The sequence below is a fragment of the Pholcus phalangioides genome, unplaced genomic scaffold (genome assembly GCF_987345545.1).
Source record: "Pholcus phalangioides strain wild (caught in Gottingen) unplaced genomic scaffold, Ppha-v1.0 ptg000004l_1, whole genome shotgun sequence".
In the NCBI taxonomy this organism is placed as follows: domain Eukaryota; kingdom Metazoa; phylum Arthropoda; class Arachnida; order Araneae; family Pholcidae; genus Pholcus; species Pholcus phalangioides.
The window spans coordinates 7,286,048-7,313,301 of NW_028301597.1; the positions used below are offsets into that span (position 1 = coordinate 7,286,048).

The 27,254-nt window shown below is 40.7% G+C and overlaps 2 protein-coding genes across 7 annotated transcripts in view; one reads left to right on the plus strand and one right to left on the minus strand.

Annotated features, from left to right (window-relative positions):
- LOC149086509 (coiled-coil domain-containing protein AGAP005037-like) overlaps positions 1–27,254 on the minus strand; it is a 758,714-nt gene that overhangs the window by 360,044 nt on the left and 371,416 nt on the right. The gene's annotated exons all lie outside the window — the stretch shown is intronic.
- Positions 9,644–27,254, plus strand: part of LOC149086511 (uncharacterized) — a 169,795-nt gene continuing 152,184 nt past the window's right edge. The window contains exon 1 of the mRNA XM_089255972.1: positions 9,644–9,798. Coding sequence (XP_089112098.1) covers positions 9,665–9,798 — 134 coding nt within the window. The 5' untranslated portion in view covers positions 9,644–9,664. The remainder of the gene's footprint in view (positions 9,799–27,254) is intronic.

Here is a 27,254-nt window from a genome sequence, read left to right on the forward strand (position 1 = left end):
ATGCAATCAATGTGCGTATTTTCAATGGGAATTTATACGTTGAAAAGCAGTATTTGAGGTTTTTGACAGTTTTTGATGGAGGGTTTTTGACGTGACAGTTTCAACCGTGAAAAACTGACATGCGTCAAAAACCTGCCAACCCCGATTCTGAATTATCTTTCATTAATGCTGGAATTATCACTTTCATTTATTTGGAGCTGAAATTATCTCTTTCATTAATTTGGAACTGAAATTATCACTTTCATTAATTCTGGAATTATCAATTTCATCGATGCTGAAAGCATCCTTCATTAATGCTAAAATTATATTTGGTTAAATTTATTAATCTGCCTGTTTTTGCTTCAAAAAATGCTTAATTAAAGCTGCGGAATTTAATTTATATGGGCCCATAATTAATTTCAAAACATCCTAAACTATATGGATTGATGCAATTGGATAACATAAGACAATACGGAGACAATTATTTTCATTTTCGTGCTTGAGAAGATATAAATAAAAAGCTGAAATTGATGTCATTGCATGGATATCCACCTGAAAAGTGTGTGGGTCTGGCTTATTATTTTATATTTAATTTTCTGGGCTTCGTATCTCTAAGCGAACTCAATATTTCGAAAATCGAGGATTCAATTCAATTTTTAAAATTATTGATGCGGCGTAAAACCTTACTAAATTTCCGCAATTCTATGTTAAAATCGGCAATTTTAACATTGATCTCTATGGGAGATCGTGCTTGTTTTCACCGGATCACGTGGTCTTCCGACGAAGATGTTGGGGGACACCTTTCTCAGCACTGCCAAGGCGGAGACCGCTGACGTCATGCTCCCTCTATATAATATAAGCTCGATGCTTAATAGACAATAGTAGACTGCAACCGCAAGTCCAGTCGAACCGTCATCAGGGCAACACCTTTAGAGCAAGAAGCCTTCGCCCGCGATTTTTCGATGCTGTGACGCCATGGCACTCCGGCCTGTTTTTTCCACATCGGTAGTGTTTGTCTCCCTGATCGCCATTATTGACATCCGTTTGCACGCACGTGCAGTTTTTTACTGATATATAATTTCTATTTTAAACATTTATTTTATTCATTTCTTCATAAGGCAATAAATAATATTGTTGCACAAGTCCTTTAAAAAGAATAGTTGAAGAAAACAACAGCTAATCCGGCCACCAGCGAGCTTTGTTTTCGGTGAAGAAGTATAAGCCATATCTGTAGCGCTGCATATAAAATCAGGTGAGTTCAGTTTTTACTATTACATGAAATGTGCATTGATGGATATTCTGTAATATTATTGCAAACGTTGTTAATCTCATAATCCCAATTTTCATAAACTCAGTGCTATACATAGGGATAGGGCTTTATTAGGTTAATTGATAAATAATATTGACACTGCTATTTGGATAATTTTTTTATGTTATCCTTCAAGGTAAAAAGTTTTTAACGAATAAACAGTTGGAGGGAATTTAGAATAATCACAGAAAATATATATTTCATGCACCCCCCCTTCTCAGATCAAGGAGCCGGGCGTCTATGATAAAATTTTTAGTGGATCCCACTCTAATATTTCTCATTGGAACCTTTGATGGAACTTCAAATAATTACGTGAAAGGAACTATTTTATTTCATGCCCCCTCCTGAAACTGAGCCCCTTGGTAAGACCTGCTAGGGTCAAAGCAATGAAAATTCTAAATTTTTTTAATGCTATAATTTCAACTAAATACATTCACAAATTTTGAAAAAATTCAAACGTCTAATGATGCTTTTATTTCATGTCAATAGGTGTGCATGACTTGGACAGTATCATGGGATCAGACCAGAATGATGTGAATTTGCTGAACGCCCAAGAAGAGTGAACTGGACTGAAGCATGAGGACTGTAACTACCAACAACAAATAATCTATCCCCAGCAACCTTGAATGATATGACATCCACAGGACTTGACTCGTGCCATATTGCGACCAACCAAGTCGAGATGTTTGGGGGGGGGGGGACATACAGTGTGTGTTGTGGGACATTTATTCACAGTAAATGTGAGTGATAAGAATTATACAATAATTAATAATTATCCAATAATAATATAATTCATATTTTGAAAGTACAGTTGAACCCTGTTATAGCATTCGCTGTTGTAGTGCCAACCCTGTTTGCCACCAGAAATTTCCAGTGAACACATCTTCAATTGGGATTATAATGTAAAAAACGAAGGGATTATAATATAATGTAGAACTAAAATAATTTCAAAGGTAAGTGTAAAATATGTGTCTCTTAAGTTTTATATCAAGAAATATTCACAAGTAATGTTGTACAGTTTTTAAAATTTCACGAATTTTCTCTTAAAATTGAATAAGTTGAAATATTTATAGAATAGCAACTAATAAGACAAAGATAGTGTTTCATTATAAACGTGTGAATTTATGTAATGAAGCTTCTCTGAAACATTATTCCAACCATTACCCGATATAACGCCAAAATTCTTTGGGACAGGTGGTGACATTATAACTGGGCGAGACATTATTAGGTTAAAAAAAATGTCAGTTTATTTTTCCATACAAATTTCTCAACACATAACACAACTTAAAATATTCAAGTGATTATTATATTGTCTATACCAACGTGGGAGTAGTGTATAATAGTAGAGTATTAAATAGAATTTTTCCCCATGTCTATAAATTTGGTCAGATGCATATTTTACCTGTCTTAAACATATATGGCTCATTGCTTCATAATGTAATTCTCAAAATTGATCCACTTTAGAGGTTATTGGCTTTATTGTTATAGCCATCGCAACTGATAATTGCATTAATAACAAAATAACTAGCTTAGGCCTATATAATAACAAAATAGTGGGTTTGTCTATTAGTCCCCCATATAAATTTCCATGTTCATCATCGCCCTTCAACATATAGGGTCAGACCCTTTTTTCCCTGATAGTGCATCTGATTAAAAATATCAGAAAAGCTGGCTGTATTAAAAAGGTGTTTTTTCCCCCTAATAATTTTGTCCCACCTATAAATTTCGCGAGGTTCATGTTTTGCCCTTCTTGAACATAAGATCACACGTTGCTTCATAATATAATTCTCAAAATTAATCTACGTTTGTCAGTGATTGGTACAGAAGGTGCATTTTCGAAATAGGCTTGCAATGCGTTATGATAAACAAATTTGCATTCTTTAGGAATTACAAAATACTGTGTTGATGAATTGGGTTATATATATATAACTAGAAAATATATACAAATACTTATTCTTAAAAGCCAGGTTTTGGAAATATAGACAGGTACTAACAATATTTCTTTGAGGTAAGTTTTAATATTTGGGAGGGGGTAATTCTGTGTATTTAATTAAATTAAATCAAAGGTGATTGATAAAGGAAGCTATTCTTATACAATCACTTTCATTCTAAGAAGATACAGAACTGTTTTCTTCAATGCACATACATTTAAATTCTGTATCACTCAGATTCCTTTAAAAGTTGTGCAATTCAGGCCTGTTGGTTTGATTTTCTTGCTTTCACACTTTAATATTGTAGTTTACAAACTTCAATGTTCTCATCTTCTTGGCGGAAAGAGACGGGGCAGAGAATATTCTCTCAAAGGACTACTATTATAAATTACTAGAGAATATCCTTATCAAATAATTATTATTCTCAAGTTATTTATCGAGATTATTTATTATAATACATGTTATTACATATGGAAAGTCTCTGGAAAGATTTTGGTAACTGAAGAATATTCTCTGCAATCACTATTATCAGCAAGCACTTGCTCTAGAATTTGTTGGCCGGACAGTTAGGTCCCGGCCTTAAACATGGGGTTACGCTCTTCCACTTAGATCAGTGTTTCCCAAAGTGGGCGATGGGACTATTCAAGGGGGGGGGGGCGATAGCAGCTTCAGTCACGATTGGAGGTTATGAATGGACATAAGGGGGCGATGGGAGAACGAGAAGAATAAAGTTTCCGAAAACTTCGACCCTTTTCAAGGGAGCCTTCGTGCCTATTGAGAGAACAAAAAATTGTAAAATATTGCACACAGTAGTTGTCCTTGTTTCACTGTTCAGAAAGCGGAGCTAAAGTGTGTTTTTTTTCAACTTCGAATATACGCTATACATTGCAGATGTATTGTAACTATAATTGATCAGTAAAACTACAATCGCAGATTTCAACGCCATCTGGGGGATAAAAGGTCCAGCATCCAATGATCATCTTAAGTGACCCGCAGCACTCTTCCAGATTACTAAATCAAGTGGCCCGTGACAAGTGTCAAAATCGATTAAATGGCCCACATTCTACTGAAGGCTGAACACCGTTGATGTAAAACCTCCTCGAGTTACATTACACCCAAAAGATACAAAGATTAGAATCTGTTTTCTTCAAAGGAGACGGTAGTCGCCATTTTCATAAAAACGAGCCTAGTATGCCTTGAAACACACATGTCCAACCCATGACCAGCGGTTCAAATGTGGCCCTCGAAGCAATTTCAAGTGGTCTGCGGCGAATAACAAAACCATACAAGTGGCCCTCGACACATATCAAGATTACTTCAGAGGCCCGCGACAAATTTCCAGATCATTTAACCTGCCAACGGAGCATATCCAGATCACCCAAGTGACCCCAAGCACATTTCCAAATAATAACTTGAGCGACCTGAGGCAAGCCCCTAGTTCACTAAAATGGCACGTAGTTCAGTTGCACTTTACTTTGAGCGGCTGGCGGCACATTTATAGATCATTCGAGTTGCCCGCTTCGAGATCACTAGAGTGGTTCACAGCAAATTTACAGATCACCTAAATGGTCCACGATACATTTACAGTTTAAATTAAGCTGCCCGCTACATTCTTATAGATAATTTTAGTGGCGCTCTTGACACATTTCCAGACTACTCAAGTGGCTTGCGACACGTTTCTAAAACAATGAAGTGGCCCATACTCCCCAAAAAGTGGAGCAACGTTGCCTTAAAACAAGGGTGCTCAACCAAAAGTGTGGGGCCTCATCATTGATTTGAAAACGTGTCGCGGGCCACTTAATTTGATCTAAAACCACACCACATGTTATTTGTGTGATCTGCAAATGAACCGTGGGTCACTTGAAGTGATCTGGGAATATGCCGCGGGCCACTTCAGTGATCTAGAACCGTGTTTCTCAACCACCAGTCGCAGATATCATTCATACCAGGCCGCGAGTGATTATCCGTTTCATTTTTTCTAATTTATTTTCCGCTGGTCTTGTGTTTGACAGGGCCTTCGACTCACAAAAATGAATGAAACTGGACCGCTGGCTTTAAAAGGTTGAGAACCACTGATCTAGAACAACGTTCCAGGTCACTTAAGTTATCTCGAAATATGTCGCGGGTTACTTAAGTGGTTCACGGCACATTCTTACCTTAAGGGGTGTCACGACCCCTGAATACTTCATTCAATCGCAAATAAAATACTAAACATTTCGTGTCAATCGGTTAATTTCTTTCATAATAAAAGAAAGAAATGATGAATTATGTCAACTAATGAATAATTATGATGTTGAAAGGTGTCAACGTATACAAGAAAAAACACTTTTAACACGATTTTCTCAGAATTACGGATGAGCTCAGAAACTGCAGATTTAAAAAAAAACCTACTGCCCCGAAAATTCAAAAATTTTACAGAAATGTTTATTCTATATGTGTTAGTAAAATGAACCTCGAACTTGAATATCAGACGATTCGTTAGAATTTCATGAATTTTTAAAGTTTGAGAAAATACACTGCTGGCCACCCAAATTGCAACACCAAGAAAGGCAAGAGATATCGCAACAATATTTATTTTGTAGATAACATGTTGACCAAGCATCAAATGATTAAATTTATAGACTTCTGTGAAGTGTGGTTCCTGCCAAAATCAGTAACCAGAGTAGCCGCCATTGTTGGAGATCGCCGCTGCCACACGCTTCGGCATTGATTCAAAGAGACTTTGGATGTGCTCTTGGGGTACAGCAGACCAAGAAGCTTCCACGCGTTGCCAAACTTGATCTGGTGTGGCAGCTGGGGATGTAATCTGGGTCAATCGTTGAGCAACCATGGACCACATGTTTTCTATCGGCGAAAGATCCGGAGAGCGAGCTGGCCAGGGAAGCAATTCAATCTGGCGATTGAAGAAGAACCTTTGGACAATGCGTGCCACGTGTGGTCGCGCATTATCCTGTTGAAATATGGCTGTGGGCAAGCCCTGAAGGTAAGGAAAGACAACTGGCTCCAACACCTCGGAGATGTAGCGCTGGCTTTTTAAAGTACCGGCAATGCGTACTAGAGGAGTGCGAGAGTGATATCTAATACCGCCCCATACCATAATACCCGGTGCAGGACCAGTGTGGCGGTGCATAACGCAGCTGTTCAGCATCCTCTCTTCACGGTGTCTCCAGACTCGAATCCGACCATCGTGGTGTTGCAGACAGAAGCGTGACTCGTCAGTAAAGACAATTTCATTCCATTGTGCCGTCCACATCCTTCTTTCATCGCACCATTGGCGGCGGAGACGTCTGTGGTTCTGCGTCAAGGGTAGACGAAGCAATGGACGTCTTGCGGACAGACCACTCTGCTGTAAACGGCGTCGAATGGTACGCGCAGACACTGGATGATGCGGTACAGACTGAATGTGCTGTGCTATGGTTCGTGATGTGGCTGAGCGATCCGTCACTGCCATACGCACAATACGCCTGTCATCACGTGAAGTGGTGCACTGAGGTGGATGCGATCGAACACGTCGGTCCGTCGTACCCTCCTGCATCCAACGATCACATATCCGCATTACAGTTGTTTGGTTTCGTCCAACACGACTACCGATTTCCCTGAAAGATAATCCACATCTCGGTAGGCCACTATCCTTCTTCTGTCGAACTCGGATACTTGATCAAAAGGTGATCGCTGTTTTCTACGAGGCATAATTGATCGTTTTTTTGAAAAAACCACAAGAAAAACACAATTGCCGTACTTCAAATCGTCGAAATCTCCAAGCCTTAAATAGCGCTTTGAAGTGGCGCCACAGGCGCGCGTGATGCGCGTCTGCGCTGAAATTCTAATCATTTTTGCATATCTCACCTCCGCTAATGCATGTTGTAAATTTCATATTATTTGCATGCTTCCTTCAAGGTGTTGCATTTACGGTGGCCAGCAGTGTATATAAATTTCAAAAATCTAAATTCAACATTTTTTTAAAATACTGTCCACCAGTCAATTGCTAAATCCGAGATTCAACAGATGTCGAATAAACATTTCTACAAAATTTCAGAATTTTCGGGGCAGTAGGTTTTTTTTTTTAAACTTACGGATGAGCTCAGAAACTGCATTCTGACAAAATCGCGTTCAAAGTGTTTTTTCTTGTGTACGTTTACACTATAATTCATAGTTTCCCAACCTTTTTTTGTCCCATCGTTCCCTTCTTCAGAAAATTTTCCCCCAACGCAATCTAACCCATAGGATCCTATGTTATACCCGTAGCCATGGCCCACATATCCAGGAGTAGGGTCCCCTAGGCTGGGATCTTTCGTGGGCCCCCTGGTCAGACTTCTCACGGGTCCTTCTATAGCTCATGTATAGCGTGAAAAAGCAAAAAAAATTATGAGAATTATTCCGGGCCCCAGGGCTACAGCCCGGCCTTGTGGGGGCCATGCCCGTAGCTTCTACCGCCCCCCTGGAACATTCCATCGCACCTAGGGGTCGTTAACGCCCACGTTGGGAATCACTGCTATAATTCATCATTTCTTTTATTATGAAAGAACAAATTAACCGATTGACACGAAATGTTTAGTATTTTATGTGCGATTGAATGAGGTATTTTTTGATTTCATGTTTGAAAATTCGACTTCAGGGGTCGTAACACCCCTCAAATTATCTCTAAGTGTGCCGGAGCACTTGAGGCGGACCACATTCGGCCCGCGGACCATGGGTTGAGCACACATGTATGCTTTAAGAATAACATAAATACACCCGAAAGTTATTTTCTGCAGGTTAAAAAAACTGGGTTCAGCTAGTGACTAATCGACTCATTCTCCCCCATCGTAAAACCAGACGTGGCTCGGACTCTGTCCCGTTAAGGATGGACACTCGCTGCGGGATCACAGGAGAGAGAGAAACCCTATAAAAAATATATATATAAATATTAGCCTCTCCTTAAACCTCTCCACCCCCTATATATATTTTTTTTTTGACTTATTTTATGCCAAATGATCTGCGAAACAGATGCACTTTTCCCATTGGACTTCAGGCTTAAGGCCTGTTTACACGCGGTAAGTGATTAAGTTGGTAACTAAATTTTAAGTTACCGATTGTTCAGAAAAGTGTCCACACGATAAATAATTAAGTAGACGCTAATTGGATAATTTTTATGGAGGCCACGAGCAACTAGCGCATGAATGGAGTGTAATGGAGATCTCTAAATGTGCTACGGATCGTTTAAGTGTTCTGTAACTGTGTCGCGGGTTACTTGGATGATCTTTGAATGTGAAAGTGATCTTTGAGACCTACCTCAGTAATCTGAAAATGTGCCACGGGCCACTTAAATGCTCTGGATTTTGCCACTGGTCATTTAAGCGATTTGAAAATGTGCCGCTTAGTTCATTTTTACAAAATTAGGTTTGAGGGGGCAAGCCACATCAGATAAACTTCAGGGCCATATTTGGTCCGCGGGCAAGAGTTTACTACATATGGCTTAAAGGGTGGGTCGAAATGAATTTTTTAAAGCGAAATTTTGAGTTCTTACCCTTCGAATAGTATTCAAATTAACAGAAATCGATTATAATAACATATAAAGGTATTTTCTTTCGAAATTTTAATTTTTTTTAAAAGATTTTTTGCATTAAAAAATGGTTTTTTTTTCGTCTGGGGAGGAGGGAAGCGCACGAGCCCCCTTCCCCCGTACATTTCTGATCCCACCAATATGCGTTAGGAGGTAGGGTGCAGTGATGAAATTTTGCTGACGGGGGGGGGGGTAGAGTTTTGCTTACTTTTGCTGACGGGGGGGGGAAGGGGGTCGAAAAGGGCTAAAAGTTTGCTTACGTAATACTTGAACGGCTCCTAAGACCTTTCGATTGATTTGCGATCAACTATATCTTCCACTAAAGCAGAGGCGCCGAAATGAAGATAAATATTGAGGGGGCTGAAAGTTGACCCGTACATATGGTGCGACCCGGGCTTCGCATCGTTTTTTCACTATTGTAGGTGCGTTCAACCGGCAAGTATGAGGGCAGCATCGGGCGCGGTTAGTACTTGGGAGGGTGACCACCTGGGAACACCGCGTGCTGTTGGCATGACTTTGAGCCATGTTCTGGTTTGGTGGTAGCAAGTATGAGGAAGTAGGTTCGATGCCCCACAAGGCCAGCTGAATTGTCTTTCCTCGATTTATCTACGCATCAGCCAGCTGTCGAAAACTTCGTAGTTTTGTAGCGTGAATAAAATTTTTACAGAAAACGCTACAATTTGAAAAATACGATGTGATTATGAGCGAACAGTTTGCCATAATATGTCGTATATATATATGCTAGCTACTACAATAAGAATATAGAGTGGGGGAGGAGTCGGAAGTTTTTCAAGAAACAACAAAGGCATTTGTGTTGACAGCCACCTGCGAATCATTTCAGCAGTCCGTGTTCTGTTTCAAATAACAATATGCAATAGAAAAGAGGAAAACGGCGTACCAGAAATGAACTCTTCCAGATCAACAGTACTACTACTGATGTTGCTGTCTCTACCTTCTATTACTTTTGCTCATTTTAAAAAACCAGATCAAATTCGGCACAGATGGGGTGGTTCCCACAGCATTGCGCGAGACAAAGAGTAAGTAACATCTCATTTATTATGTTTTTCAACGGCATCTAAATACCGAGCCGTCTCATCGTCCTACATATTAGATCGCAATACCAGTTTTCTTCAGAAAGCGACGTCTAATCATGGATCCCTCATCTAGCAGCAGGGCGCCTGGCCAGACTTTTTAAGGGTCCTTCTGTAGTGAATTTATAGCCTAAAAAAACAAAAAATGATCAGAATCATCTCGGGCCTCAGGGCTGCAGCCCTGTCCTGACCCCATTAGCACAACGACATAGTACAATATCTGGACCATATTGTTATAAACTGAAGAGCCAAAAAAACTGGTACAGGCATGCGTATGCAAATAAAAAGATAGGGAACCAATCAGAGTACGGCGCTGCGGTCGGCAACGCCTATATAACACAACAAGTGTCTGGCAGAGTTGTTAGATCGGTTACTGCTACTACAATGGCAGGTTATCGAGATTTAAGTGAGTTTGAACGTGGTGTTATAGTCGGCGAACGAGAGATGGGACATAGCATCTCCGAGGTAGCGATGAAATTTGTATTTTCACGTACGACCATTTCACGAGTGTACCGTGAATATAGGGAATCCGGTAAAAAATTAAATCTACGACATCGCTGCGGCCGGAAAAAGATCATGCAAGAACGACGACTGACGAGAATCATTAAACGTGACAGACGTGCAACCCTTCCGCAAATTGCTGCAGATTTCAATGCTGGGCCATCAACAAGTGTCAGCGTGGAAACCATTCAACGAAACATCATCGATATGGGCTTTCGGCGCCGAAGGCCCACTCGTGTACCCTTGATGACTGCACGACACAAAGTTTTACGCCTCGCCTGGGCCCGACAACACAGACATTGGACTGTTGAGGACTGGAAACACGTTGCCTGGTCTGACGAGTCTCGGTTCCAATTGCTTCGAGCTGATGGACGTGTACGGGTATGGAGACAACCTCATGAATCCATGGACCCTACATGTCAACAGGGGACTGTGTTCAAGCTGGTGGAGGCTCTGTGATGGTATGGGGCGTGTGCAGTTGGCGTGATATGGGAACCCTGTTACGTCTAGATACGACTCTGACAGGTAACAGGTAAGTAAGCATCCTGTCTGATCACCTGCACCCATTCATGTCCATTGTGCATTCCGACGGACTTGGACAATTTCTGCAGGACAATGCGGCACCCCACACGTCCAGAATTGCTACAAAGTGGCTCCAGGAACTCTCTTCTGACTTTAGACACTTCCGCTGGACACCTAAATCCCTAGACATGAACATTATTGAACATATCTGGGATGCCTTGCAACGTGCTGTTCAGAAGAGATCTCTATCCCCTCTTACTCCCTTACTCCTACGGATTTATGGACAGCCCTGCAGGAATCATGATGTCAATTACCTCCAGCACTATTTCAGGCATTAGTCGAGTCCATGCCACGTCGTGTTGCGGCACTTCTGCGGGCTCGCGGGGCCCTACACGATATTAGGCAGGTGTACATAGGCGTAAAGTTATTGAAAATGTTGGGGGGGGGGCGGCGGCTCAGGTCCTATACAACAAAACCTCATTTATACGACGCGCCGTATAAACGAGGTTTCAATCATTCCGCCGAAACAGCGGGACAAAGCGTCGTATAAATGCAAAAATCGTATAACTGTAACCTTATTTAAAATGAAACCCCTTCCGTAAAAATATCCCTACAGATATCTCGAAATCAAAAATTAAAAACTATGTAAAACTTGTAATTTAAAATCATATTTCATAAAATGAAGGTCAAGAAAAATTTTATTACGAAAAAATTACTCAAAACACCGTGCTAAGATTGACATGCATTACTGTTTTTTAAATCTCAAACGCTCTTATGATGTTTTTGATCAGTTTTGAATAAAGATTTGAAATTTGGCAGTTCGTTCGAAATTATCCAGTTTTGATAAAGATTTAATAAAAAAAATGTGTTATATAAAAGCTTAAACAAAAAATCGTGTTTTGTTGTTCGGTTTCTATATAAAAGCAAAAAGTCAACAAAGCAGTGAGCTCAGTTTTTTCAGAAAGAACGTTAAATGCGGGTAAAATGGTTTTTCCGCATTTAACGCTGTTCTTCCCAAAGTTTCCTCCGAGTTTTGAATTTGAATATCTCTGTGGATATTGCACTAAGAAAACATGGAATTTGTTTTTGGCATCAGGAGAGACAGGGCAACAACTTTCTAATTGGAAGTTATAGGACAGGGGATAGTACAAAAATTCAGATTTTTTATTGTGTGACACACTGTATTTTAACTCTCAAAACTGGTACAGGGTAATTTAACGCCTTTCTAGCATTTTTCGAATTAGAATCATTCCTCTACGATGGATGGTTGATGAGATAAAGACCGTATTAGCACTTACAGGACACCCTGTATATAGATAATACTGAATTCTGATGTTACTTACAATAACTATGAATTCTTTCGAAAATACTACAGTAAATAGAAATGAAACACCTTTTAAGTGAGACACTAAAAGGTTACTAGGGAAACAACGTAACTATACCCAAAATGAGAAGCGAACAACAGCTAGACGCGTTTCAGAACTGTATGAAGTTCCTTTTTTCAGTAGCAAAGAAAAATTAAAAGATAAACACTCCTTATAGCGGGAGTTACACGCTGTTCAAGACAGTCGAAAAATGATGTTTATCCTAAATATTTATATTTTTCTTTGCTACTGAAGGAACTTTATACAGTTCCAAAACGCGTCTAGCCGTTGTTCGCTTCTCATTTTGGGTATTGTTACGTTGCTTCCCTAGTATATTACTACAATAAAATAAATTTTCGATAATTATTTACAATGATACTTAATTCTAATGTTTCTTATACAATCCCCAAAGCAGAATATGCGAAATCTGCGACGTACGCGCAGAAGAATTGGTGCTACTGCAGAACAATCTAGAAGAGTTTTAAGAAAAATGTAGAAAATTTTAGCAGGGCCGCAACTAGGGGAGAGCAGTGGGGTCTAGTACCGCTAACGCTGGACTAGAGGGTGCGCCAATTTCACCTTTTAACCTCTCCTTCAACATTAAAAAGGGGACGTAAAAGTGCCTGTGCTTGTCCCGGCCGAGAATGCATCTAGTTGCGGCCCTGTATGAAACTGCCATTCATAAATTTAAGTTTGAAATAATTTCGCAGCAAGATCTTAAGTGCAGTGTTTTTCTGTCAGATTTTAGCAACACCTTTCAAAGCTGAGAAATACCTCAGGTATGCGTGATCATATATTCTGTTTTCAGGGGCGCGTTAGCCCAGGTCGATAAGATACTCGCCTGAAGCCTGGGCTGTCTCAAGAGTATCATGGGCCCCCGGGCCAAGTGATGTTTTTGAGGCCCTATCTGGAAAATTCTCGAAAATTTCAACCACTTCTCATTTTTGCGAGGCCCCTCTCCTCTTGGGGTGCCCGGGTGGGCCCATGCGTTAAGACGGGACTGCCTAAGGCCGAACACATACTGGGGAGACGACAAAGAGAGCGATTTCAAAAGAGAAAATACATCGAGATCAGCATCGATGTCCCGTAACATACTGAGGAGGCAGAGGAGAGCGAAAATGATCGCAGGCGTTCTGAAGGGTAAAGAAGAAAAGCCTTTGAGCGGGAAACATGACATCTCGCCAACTAGTAACCCTACCAGCCTGTTCATGCCAAATCAATCAGTTTGGCAATATTGGAGGATTCCGATGCGGTTCTCAACCAGTGCCCCGCAGATCCCTTAGGGCTCCGTGCAAACTGCCAGGGGTTCCGTGGCCACTCGAGGAAAATAAATAAAAAAAACAGTAAATTTGAAAAAAATAATTAATATTTTTGAATAATAAAAATAAGTCAGAAACTTTGATGAATAAATAAAAAAAATAGGCGTCTAGGGCTCCGCCATAGAAATTACATACCGGAAAAGGGCTCCGTGGGTCAAAAAAGGTTGAGAAGCGCTGCAATAAACGCGTTAATCCTCAAAAGACTACAAGTCCTGTTTATATATGTTTTTAATGACTTCTTGTATCAAACCGTTGTTTCGAATATTATTGCACAATATGTATAAAGATTGAAATAATTATACTTCAATCAAGATAGAGAGACAATACAATTATAGTTAGACACTGAATAAAAATACATGCCTACAATCCGCAGAAGCTAATTTCGATACTTGCAAAAGAAAATATCACCGTTAATGAGATGAAGTGAGAAGTTATCCATACACCATAAACGAGGCCGTCTTAAGAGCATCATGGGCCCAAGGGCCAAATGATTTTTCTGAGGCCCTACCAGGCAAATTCCCGAAAATCTCAACCACATCTCACTTTTGTGAAGCCTTTTTTATCTTGAGGTCCCACGGTCCTTGCCCTGGTGGGCCCATGCCTTACGACGGCACTGCTTATAACCGGCATGTTCTGTGCATAACCAATCTCAATGGACGCACGGATGCTGCAATCAACTGGTTTCGATTTTTTAAGAAATACAGAAATATGTATTGTGTGTGAGATGTTCATTATTTGCATCAGAAAAAAATCTTGTGTCTCTTTCATAACACACGACATTCCAATTCAAATCCACGGAAATAATGGATACAGTATTCAGTATAATAAAATAAAAGAGAAAAAACAGAAACCATGTTTCGACAATGTTAGTAAGCGATGAGCAATCATCACGGTGTTTATTCGTTTTCCTAAAAAACGGGATCTCAAACATTTTCCACCCGCGTCACCCATTTCCCTTATGAAGAGCCATTGGCATACGCAAAGGGGGGATTTGGGGTTCTAACCCCCCCCCCACCTAAGCCAAGATTATAGTGTTATTTTGCCGGAAAAAACGTAAAACCCCCAGAAGGAAAAACAAATTTGAACCCCTCTCCCCGAGAAAATTCTGCCGTACGTACGCCTATGTGAAGAACAGTTGTAAGTAAAGCATTTCTTTGAAAAACTTTTGTCAGGACCACTGCGAAGCTGCACCCCTGACGAAGGTTGGCGTGCACAGTTTGAGAACCCCTGCTAATCCATCAACGTGTTGACAAATCAAGGGGCGCCATTCGAGGGAGGGGAGCTTTTGAAAATACAATAAAAATTTTATATGTACATACAAATATATATATATACTAAAATATATATATACTAGGGGCTCTGTGCCCCTGCAGCCTTTGGCGGCCACCCCCCCCCCCCTTCTCATCACAACATGTCTTGTTTATTTCGTCCCACTTCATCAGCGTTATGGAAAGGGACATGTGAAAGCACCAGCTTACTGAAGAAGCGAATTTTACAATAATAAAACAACATAAAACAAATGTGATTCATCAAGTACCCCCAGAAAACTTGCCTATGGGGTCCCCAGACTCCAATTCGCTGAATTTTAGCGGGGCCCAGACTGGATTTATCTCGGGCTATCGATGTGTTGCAAATTTCACAATGTTAAACGACAGAAAAGAATGAGATTCATCCAGGGCCCCCAAAATGAAACCTGTAAACATGGGGCCCCGACTTGGAAGCTTGTTGGTCATTCCCCGCTGCAAGTGCCATGAAAAATTTTCATTTGTATTCATTTTACCAACGAATAAAGTCCAAGGCCCCCAACCAATTACCTGGGACACCAGTTCGCATACTTTTAGTGGGGGCCCCCAGATTGGCTTTATCTCGGGCTTTCGCTGTTGCAAATTCTAAAATGTTAAATAACAGAAAAAAATGAGATTCATCCAGGCTCCCAAAATGAAACGGTCCTCTGACTCGGAGCTTGTCATACATCCCCCTGTGAGTGCCATGACAAATGTTCATTTGTATTCATTTTACCAACGAATAAATTCCAGCCCCCCCCCCCTCAGTTACCCGTGACCGAATTCGCAAATTTTATGGGGTCCCCAGACTGGATATATCTTGGGCTTCCGCTATCGCAAATTTTTCAATGTTAAAGCAGCAAGAAAACAACGAGATCCATCAAGGGCCCTGGAAATCAAACCTTTTAACTTCCCCATTAAGGTATACGTGCAATCCCCCGGATACCCCGATCCTGTGTGTTGGGAGCACTGGTGTTATATGTATATTATACCTCTCGACATTCCCCCCCCCCCCACACACACACACACACAAGGGCAGGGCTGACAGTGGCCGGAACGATTCTTATCACTTTTTGATTTTTCACACTATAAATTAACTATAGAGGGCCCCTGAAAAGCTGGTTTGGGGGCTCGTCATCTATTCCAGTCTAGGCGCCCTACTGTAGGAAGTGGGAGCCTCTCCGTAAATGCACGTAACTTGGTCCCGATGGGTTAAATGGGTCCCGAATATGCTAGAGTTAAATGAATACTTGACCCAAAATCGTAACAGCTTTCCGCCACTCAAAAAACGTCACTCACTTCCGTAACATAAAATGGTCATTAATTTCGGTTGCTTAGAAACAAGCCCTTTTCGAGTTTGTGATTTTATATTATAGAGTAGATATACATACATGGAGTTCATGTTCTTTGCCTGCCCCCTTCCCTGGAAAACGTTGAAATGACGTTCCTGGAAAAATCTCCACAAATTTTCGTTGAAATTCTAAGAACATGTTCAGTGTTGAGTAGAAAATTAGTGTCGACCAGCAATTCTCAACCTTTTTTCTGAGTCACGGAGCCCTTTTTAGTATATAATTTCTACGACGGAGCCCCGTAAGCTACGTTTTTTTTTTTTTTTTCATTTGGTCATAAAATTTACTGGTTCATTTTACTTTCATCGAGTGAACGCGGAGCCCCCCTCAACCAGTGCACGTGGAGCACTGGTTGAGAACCGCTGGTATAGACAGTACATAGATAGTTTTCTTTGTAAAAGATTTTTGATGTCTTTGTGGGGAAGAAATGATTTTTCCGCCCCAGTGACTGCATAATGATTTATAGTGGTATATAACTTATGATCTTTTAGTGGTTTTCCAGTTTCCGACAAAAATTTGCCACCCTTTACATTTTGCAGCCCAGGGCAAAGGCGTGGGCATGAAAAACATTGAGAGGGCTGAAAGTTGCCAATCGTTCCGTGGTGAGCCTCGAGCCCGTATGTAGAAGGGTGCAGTGCCCGGCATTATTTATTCATTAATTGGGAAGGGGGTTCTCAGCCCCCTAACACAAAATTTATTGGGGGGTTGAAATAGCCCCCCCCCCCCGCCATGTTCTGGTGCCTATGTCCCATGGCAGTACGTTTGTTATTAAAAACTATTCAGGGACAATTGAAAAGATGAAATTTAAGGGATGGAATTTGCGCCCCTTCTAATACTACGCCCGGGAAACCACACCCGCTCCCTTCCTAGTTGCAGAACTGTTCGTTCGTCAGAAGGAAGTTCTCTTGCACATAGTGTAGTTTTCCATGCAAAAATCGCAATGGGATGGGCGGAAATTTGCGAAATATCTATCTCGTAGTCCCAGTAAGATTTTGAAAAATATTCACGTCTAAAAAAATGACGGGGTAATTAATCCGTAAAATGCTACTACAACAATCGTCAAACTTTTAAATTAGGATAGATTAGGTTAAGCACAATGGGAATCGAAAAGAAGAGAGAGCGCCAAAAGTGGAAAAACATCCGAAAACCTCCTCCAAACCAAATGGGTGTGATGATGATGATCCCCCCTCAGAAGTTCTCTTTTTTTTCCAAGAGAGTGAGGAAAAAAAAAGGGGGAGAAAACTGACCAATCCCCAAATAGCGTCTGATTTTACCTCGCGATGAAAACAAACCGGCTTGAAAGAATCGCGTACCTCTTGAGCCGCCTCTTTCTCCTCCTCGTCTCGCTGCCCGAGTATGTGAGGCGCAGAACAAAACAGTACATTTGTTTTCGCCGCTATTTCGTACCTCTCCGCTCACATCCCCACTATGTGTTCAGCCTAAGGCCGAACACATACTGGGGAGTCGACAAAGAGAGTGATTTCAAAAGAGAAAATACATCGATGCGTATCTCGATGTCCCCTCACATACTGACGAGGCGGAGAGAGCGAAAATGACCGCAGGCGTTCTGAAGGGTAAAGAAGAGAAGCCTTTGAGCGGGAAAAGTGACATCTCGCCAACTAGTAACCCTACCAGCCTGTTCATGCCAAATCAATCAGTTTGGCAATATTGGAGGATTCCAATAAACCAGCGGTTCTCAACCAGTGCTCCGTAGAGCCCTTAGGGCCCCGTGGGAACTCCCAGGGGCTCCGTGGCCACTCGAGGAAAATAAATAAAAAAAACCAGTAAATTTGAAAAAAAATAATTATTAATATTTTTGAATAATAAAAATAGGTCAGAAACTTTGATGAATAAATAAAAAATAGGCGTCCGGGGCGCCGCCATAGAAATTACATACCGGAAAGGGCTCCGTGGGTCAAAAAAGGTTGAGAAGCGCTGCAATAAACCCATTAATCCTCAAAAGACTACAAGTCCTGATGTATGTTTTTAATGACTTCTTGTATCAAACCGTTGTTTCGAATATTATTATTGCATAGTGTTATTATATTATAATATTATTGCATAAAGATTTAAATAATTATACTTCAATCAAGATAGAGAGACAACAGAATTAATTAGACACTGAATAAAAATACATGCCTATAATCCGCAGAAGCTAATTTCGATACTTTCTAAACAAAATATCACCGTTAATGAGATGAAGCGAGAAGTTATCCATACACCTCGATGACGCAACCGTAATTTTTTTATGGCCACCGTATCATTATGAAAATGATTGTTATCAGCGATAAATGTATACGTGGTCGTTAATCACAAATTATCAGAGTGGATCCATTATTTATGACATCCTAGAATTATAGATTCCTCCTATATGCAGGGCCGTCTTAAGAGCATCATAGGGCCCAAGGGCCAAATGATTTTTCTGAGGCCCTACCTACCAGGCAAATTTTCGAAAATCTCAACCACATCTCTCTTTTGTGAAGCCTTTTTTATCTTGAGGTCTCCCGGGCAGTGCCGTCTTAAGGCATGGACCCACCCGGGCACGGCCCAGGGGCCTCAAGAGAAAAGGGGCCTCACAACAATGAGATCTGGTTGAAATTTTAAATAATTTGGGGTTGAAATAGCCCCCCCCCCCCGCCATGTTTTGGTGCCTACGTCCCATGGCAGTACGGCAGTACGTTTCTTATTAAAAGCTATTCAGAGACAATTGAAAAGATGAAATTTGAAGGATGGAATTTGCGCCCCTCCTGATACTACGCCCAGGAAACCAGACCCCCTAGTTGCAGCACTGTCCGTTCGTCAGAAGGAAGTTCTCTTGCACATAGTGCAGTTTTCCATGCAAAAAGCGCAATGGGATGGGCGGAAATTTGCGAAATATCTATCTCGTTAGTCCCAGTAAAATTTTGAAAAATATTCACGTCTAAAAAAATGACGGGAGGAATTAATCCGTAAAATGCTACCACAAGAGTCGTCAAACTTTTAAATTAGGATAGACTGGGTTAAGCACAAAAAATGGAAATCGAAAAGAAGAGAGAGCGCCAAAAGTGGAAAAAAATCCGAAGCACTCCCTCCAAACCAAATGGGTGTGATGATGATGATGATCCCCCCTCAGAAGTTCTCTTTTTTTTCCGAGAGTGAGGAGAAAAAAAAAGGGGAGAAAACTGACCAATCCCCAAATAGCGTCTGATTTTACCTCGCGATGAAAACAAACCGGCTTGAAAGAGTCGCGTACCTCTTGAGCTGCCTCTTTCTTCTCCTGGTCTCGCTGCCTGAGTATGTGAGGCGCAGAACAAAACAGTACATTTGTTTTCGCCGCTATTTCGTACCTCTCCGCTCACATCCCCAGTATGTGTTCGGCCTAAGTAAAGCACCAAAGGATGTTTAGAGGTGTCGCGAGTGCTATACCCGGTTCGTCCTTGTCAGAAAACTTTCCTGACACAGGGGTACAACAAAAATGGTGACATGACAGCAGAAAAAATTGCTACCACAGGGAGTCCACCATCGAGGGGTTAGCGCAACAACCTCTCGATGAGTATAAAAAACAAGCCTGCCGTTCGAAATCGGCAATAAATTGTAGGCCCCAGTCTAATTAGCCCTCGTGTGCAGGAAATGACCGTGGTGCGACAGAAATGATCAAATGATATTCTGTTTTGAACATTGTCATGTAACTCAGTGGTTCTCCGCATTTTGTTACCAGCGGCCCAGTCTTGCCGAATTCATGGTTCATTTGCGGCTCCCAAGAATAGTTTGGTAGAAACTTTTACTTATAAAAGAACCACTTCAAAAAATAAGCATACAAATCAATATCTCCAGCTTGTCGCGACGCCCCTGACCAAGGACGGAACTGGAGGGGGAGGGGGGGGGGAACAGAGGGGTCACCTGCCCCGGGCGGCAAAATTTAAGGGGTGGAAAATTTCAGGTGGAAACAAAGAACACTATATAAACATTATCGAATTTTAAAATGGTGGGGGCGGCAAAAATCCTAGTTACAGCCTTGCCCCTGAGCTGACAAAATAGCTACGCCCCAGGATCCACGGCGCACACTTTGAGGAAACACTGCCGTGATTCATAGTTATTGTTCCACTCGTTTTCATCTCAGCAGAATATAGTTTAGGGGGAGGGTAAGACAAAAATTGATGGAAGAAATACATGTAAAAAAAATTCAAGCACTCTTAAAAGCACTTGAAAATGATTATAATGTTTCAAAGGACTGCCACGATTTTTCAAGGACTTTTAAAGACATGAAAATGAACTTTTTCCTAAGGATTTTCTAGGGGGATACGAACTCTGTCCCGATACGCCAAAGCTTCACAATTCCCAGACTTCCGGCAATCATGGCGACTAGAAAATCGATATTGGCACCAAACACTCTCTGCATGTGATTGCTAGATTGGAAAATCACAGGATGACAAAAAGAATTTCCTATTTCACTGCAGTGTGCCTTTCGACATGAGAAGGAGGTGGGTAACACTCCAGTTTCCCAAACTTTTTGTTCCATCCCCACCTTCAGAAAAAATTTTTCTCTCATCGCCCTTCAAGGGGCGATATTGCCCACTTTGGGAAACACTGATCTAACTGATCATAATAAGTTATTCATAATAATAACTTCAATAATAATATTCTGTTCCCATTCTTCTAATCACCATCACCGAATAAATATTACCCCAACTACTTGAGTGGTCTGAGCAATAATTTCAAGCTCGGCTCTCTTTTCATAGTTCCATATTTTCACCTTCCGTAGTTTTGTAATTTTCGAACTCCGGATAATCCACCCTCGGATAATCAAGGTCCTACTGTACTTTGGATTTCGATAGCAATTCTTGTTCCAAACAATGTTTGTCGTAAAAGCTTTTGTCCTCAAGAATATCTGTATAAGCCTTTAACGTACTCGCGAAATGCCCCCAAAATTAGAGAAACTGTTAATGAGCTATAGTACTTACCAAGAGATACTGTCTGATACAAGTTGAGCCTTGATGAAGGATACAACGACCGGCCTAAGGCTGCCGGCACACTACGGTTCGGCTGGTGCGGTCGATCTTATCAGCAACCGTGGAATTTCGCGTGAAACACACACTGCTGTTAGCAACCGGGGTTTTTTTATTTTTTAATGTCACGTGACATCTCGGGATTGGCTAAATTATTTTCGCCAAGGTGAAGTTGGCTCCAGCTAGCATGCAAATTCGTGCTCCCCCTCTTAACGGATATTCCCTCTTTTACGGACAAATAATAATTTAGTTGTATAATATATAAAAGTATGAATTTCAAACTTCTTTTTAACGGTCACCCATTTTACATGGATTTAATTTTTTTGTCCTGTCCGTGTTCACAAAAAGGAGGGGTTTTACTGTATATACTAATAAAAATATTCATTTAATGAAATTTAATTTTCTGTAACAATATTTGCCGTTTGAAATTAATTCAGAGTTGAAGAAAGACAGCCTACAAGTTGACCCATTTTTGATGCTTTTACGATTCGTGACCAAATCGCACAAATTTTTTTATATATCATGACTGGAATCATCATAATTTATTTAAATAACATATATTAAAAACTATTTAAATAACATATTTTTGAAGTTTAAAAAAATTGGTCATGAATTTAGCACGTTTTTCTTTGTAATTAAAGTGAATTTCCAATTAATTAAATTTCTAATTAATGGAAATTAAGCATAATAATTGTAATTTTGGGAAACCCCATATGACCAAAAAAAAAAAAAAAAAAAAAAAAAAAAAAAAAAAAAAAAAAAAAAAAAAATCAAGGAAAAAATTATTTTCACCTATTTAAAAAAATATATATTTCTTTTGATGGTCAGGAAAAAAAAAATTCAGATAGGAAATCGAAATGAAATTTCTGAAAATTTCATGTTTTAAAAACTGTAAAAAATCAAATTTTAAAAAACATTATGATACAACATTATGAAGGGTCGTCTTAAAAGCATTATGGGCCCCCCGGGCCAAGTGGTTTTTAGGAGGCCCTACATGGTAAATCCTTTAAAATTTCAATCGGATCTCATTTTTGGGAGGCCCCTCTTCTCTTGAGGGACCCGGGCCGTGCTCGGGTGGGCCCATGCGTTAAGACACTGACTGATGCCCCGAACTCCGAGCCAGACAGGAGCGCAAATGTTAACCTTTCATCTCTCCTCCAATATTAAAAGGGGGCGCCAAAATGCGTGCTTGCCCCGGCTGACCACGCATGTCGTTGTGGCCGTGTACATCAGCATGTATGTTGCAGGGTTTAAGGTACACACAGGGCCGCAGCTGGATACTTTTTTAACTGGAGCTAGCAAGCTTTTGGCGTCCCCGTATAAGGCTGCCGGCACACTACGGTTCGGCTGGCGCGGTCGATCTTATCAGCAACCGTGGAATTTCGCGTGAAACACACACTGCTGTTAGCAACCGGGGTGTTTTTTATTTTTTAATGTCACGTGACATCTCGGGATTGGCTAAATTATTTTCGCCAAGCTGAAGTTGGCTCCAGTCAGCATGCAAATTCGTGATCATAAGCTGCATTGTAGTAAAACCCCCTCTACCGGATACTTCCTCTTTTACGGACAAATAATAATTTACAGTTGTATAATGTATAAAAGTATGAATTTCAAACCTGAAAATTCAAAAATTTTAACGGTCACCCATTTTACATGGATTTAAATTTTTTGTCCTGTCCATGTTCACAAAAAGGAGGGGTTTTACTGTATATACTAATAAAAATATTCATGTAATGAAATTTAATTTTCTGTAACAATATTTGCCGTTTGAAATTAATTCAGAGTTGAAGAAAGACAGCCTACAAGTTGACCCATTTTTGATGCTTTTACGATTCGTGACCAAATCGCACAAAATTTTTTATATATGACGACTGGAATCATCATAATTAATTTAAATAACATATATATTAAAAAACTATTTAAATAACATATTTTTGAAGTTTAAAAAAATTGGCCATGAATTTAGCACGTTTTGCTTTGTAATTAAAGTAAATTTCTAATTAATGGAAATTAAGCATAATAATTTTAATTTTGGGAAAGAAGGAAGGAGGGGAAGTGGAGATGGAGTTGGGGGTGTACATCAGAAAGAAGAGGGGGGGGGGGAGGGACTACTTTGCGAACTCAGCAAAGCTGTTCGTGGGACCAAGGCCATCTTAAAGCCACCCATATTCGCGTGACCCTGGGCTTCTTGTTCACATAGGGCCTACATGACCAGATGTAGTGTAATGGTTTAGAGCAGGAATCTTCAACCTGTTGCTCGCGAGCACCACGGTGCTACCTGAAGCAACTGGAGTTCTCGAAGCTCCTGTCCAATAATTGCTTGCTAGAATTCGTTCGACGTTTCAATTAAATTACCTCGTTCAAATTGCATTCGAGGATTAAAATCATCCTGATTTTTTATGCATACGTATCGTCAAACTTGTAAGGATGCTCTCCTTTCGATGATGGGTACAGCCAGAAAATGTTTGAGGACCTCCGGTTTAGAGTGTAAATAATTACATAATGGGTGATTACAGTTTAGGTTCTCGTACTTCGAGTAGTTTTTCCTCAAAAACTGCTTAACCGGGTACATCCAAATTTTCATATCTCAATGAGACCATGGGGAGATTTATGAAGTAAAACAAATACAGTCTAACCCCGTTTTAACGAATACCGTTACAGTGAAAATCTCGTTCTAACGAAAACTTTTCTAACCTCCCACAACAGTTTACATAGGCACAACGGCAACAACTGGAATTCCTTTACAAGGAAATTTCGTTGTAACGAAGTGATTTCTCCGGTCTCTTGGAAGTTTGCTATAATGGGATTAAGCTGCAGTTCAATTTTCGACCAACAAGTGAAACAGTGCCCCACCCGGGGTAGAAGGTCCTGGGGAAAGATGGGGGGGGGGGCAGCACGAGAAGGAAATACGGTACAAAGGGCCATTAGCTCACAAAAAAATTGGCAACCACTGGAACATATGATATTTTCGTTTAATGTAATTTTTTATAAAATTTATTCAATCACACATGATGCAGTATAACACTATATAATAATACTAAGAACATCCATCAACGGAGGATTAGTAAATTCGTTGTGATGAACACGAAGAACCGTGGTAACGAAAAACGTCATAAAAACTTCATCGTTTATCATTTCTCCCGATCAGTTATCAGATGATTTTTTCCAGATGATGCGATGACACGAAGGGAACGTAATGTCTTTATACGAAATTATTTACATGCTTCACACTAAATCCGTTTCCAGACACAGATTTATGGCTTCGCCACGTGCTGGCTATTCGAATTGCTCTGCCCCCATTCACGTTATAATTTAAAGTTCTTGACCACGAATTACTCAAATTTGCCGCCCCTCTGAACTTGCTACCCCGGCCCGCTTAACACCCTGTACATACGGCATCAGGGACGCAACTAGAGAGGAGCAGGTGGGACTGGTGCCAGGGTCGTCTTAAGAGTATTATGGGCCCCCCCGGGCCAAGTGGTTTTTAGGAGGCCCTACATGGTAAATCCTTGAAAATTTCAATCGTATCTCATTTTTGGGAGGCCCCTCTTCTCTTGAGGCACCCGGGCCGTGCTAGGTGGGCCCATGCGTTAAGACGGCACTGACTGATGCCCCGAACTCCGAGCCAAACAGGAGCGCAAATGTTAACCTTTCATCTCTCCTTCAATATTAAAAGGGGGCGCCAAAATGCGTGCTTGCCCCGGCTGACCACGCATGTCGTTGTGGCCGTGTACATCAGTATGTGTGTTGCAAGGTTTAAGGTGCATACAGGGCCGCAGCTGGATACTTTTTTAACTGGAGCTAGCAAGCTTTTGGCGTCCCCGTATAAGGAAAGGTTAGAAGGAGTGGTATTAAAGGGGCAATTCGGCGCCCCCTCTAGTTCAGCACTCGATACAGTGGACCCGCTCTCCCTAGTTGCGGCTTTGTGTGTGTATGTAAATTAAAAACTGCTTGAAAAGAACGGTAGGTGTGAAAATTGTCTTAGTGCACTCTTCGATATTACCCGCATACAATGTTTTGTCTAGATCAGCGGTTCTCAATCTTTTTTGACCCACGGAGCCCTTTCCAGTATATAATTTCTATGGCGGAGCCCCGTAGGCCTATTTTTTATTTATTCATCAAAGTTACTGATTTATTTTTATTCAAAAATACCAATAATTATTTTTTTCAAATTTACTGGTTCTTATGTTATTTTTCTCGAGGGCCGCGGAGCCCTTGGGAGTTCACACGGAGCACCGGTTGAGAACCGCTGGCCTAGATGGTTTTTTTTTCATTGCAAAAACAACAGATAGACAGCCACATTCATATACGATACAAAAATAAATACCAAAAAGACAGAATAATGAAAGCAAAACACACGCAATGCAGCTCTTAGGGACGTATTTCCTCCCCGGTTCATACTTGGGCTTTTAATAAATGCTTCAAATTTGATACGGAAAATTTGCAAACATAAAAATTTATTCCTTCAGATGTCTAATTATTTTTATTTCTGATAATTTTTTATGAATTTATTAGAAATGATTGGGCCTCCTGACAATTTGTACTCTTTTGGAAGAGGTAACTAATTGGTTTTTTGCTAAAACGTTATAATCGGGATCCAATGCATTTCATTCAAGAGTTCTAAAATATACATCTCGGTTTTAGCGTAATCACGTTAGTTTATGAATGTCATTATAACCGAGTTTCAATGTATGCTCATGTAGGAAAGCAAAAAAAATTCACTAGTTAGAAAAATTTAATTTTTTCTTCATTGGTTTTTTTTATTGTTATCAGTGCAAAAGCGCCAAACAAAGAATTAGTTTCCGTCGCATGGAACTTCACCATACAGTTCGTCGAATTTGTCTTCTCCTCTCATTTTTTTATGGCAGCCTGAGAAGGAGAGCAATTCCTTTGTCCAGTGCATCCGAAATCCCATCACCCTCCTTGTCAAACCACTTAATAGACAATGGAAGAGAGCAACCGCAGGTCCAGCCGAACCGTCATCAGGGAGCTCAAGCCTTTGGGACGGTTACCCCAACCGTCCCAAAAAATGTGGATTTTCTCGGTTGAAAAAACCGCGCTCAGCGGTTGCAGTTGTATCTGTGCGTTGACAGAATAAAACTATAGATGATGCCTTCCCCCCCAACCTCAACCGCGTGCAACCGCGCCGTAGTCAGGTCCCAGCCTTATTATTCATTGATGACATTTTCTTCTCCTGTCGCAGTCGATCTACAATCAGCAAAGAAAAAAATTCGATATTTTTGTGATGCCCTAAGCATGTGCTTTGTTTTCCTCAAAATGGTTAAATCCTGCCTGTTGCAACCCAACGGCTTTTCTTTGATCACTCCCCACGATAGCCGTTGTCCAAGCGCTTTGCCTTGTTTTATCTACAAGGCAATTCCCCAACCCGGGAAAGCTGGTTGTCTGGAATAAACTACTATATGTTCATACAGGCTCGTAACTAGGCTGAGGCAATCGAGGCATTGCCCTGGGGCCCCGAGAAGGCACGCTACGACCCTGTGTTCATAGAAGAAAAAGGTCACGCTAAACATGGAAAGATAATCTATCAATACATAATTTTTTAAAATAATTAATTTTCAATTTAAAATCTTATATAAGGATGACAGCGAGAGATGCTTGACAAAGTGCAATAAGGACGTCGTTGTAACGTCAACACTAATTAACGTCATCAAGCATACATTACACCAGGGGTTCTCAACCGGTGCTCCACGGAGGCCTAAGGGCTCCGTGGCGACTCGAGGAAAATAATATAAATCAGTAAATTTGATAAATAAATAAATATAAAAGAGGCCCACAGGTTCTCTCTGCCATAAAAATTATGTACAAAAAAGGGCTCCTCGAGTCAAACAGGGCTCCGCCATAAAAATTATATACTGGATAGGGCTCCGCGAGTCAAAAAAGGTTGAGAATCGCTGCATTACACTATAAACATGCCCCTCACCACTCGGGGGACCGGGACGATTGCTCTCCATTATTTTTTTCACACAAAAGATTCACTATAGAGTGGCCCGTGAGCTATGACCCATCAAAGAACCCAGCCTGAGACCCTGCTGCAGTATTGGGGGGTGCCTATTATCGT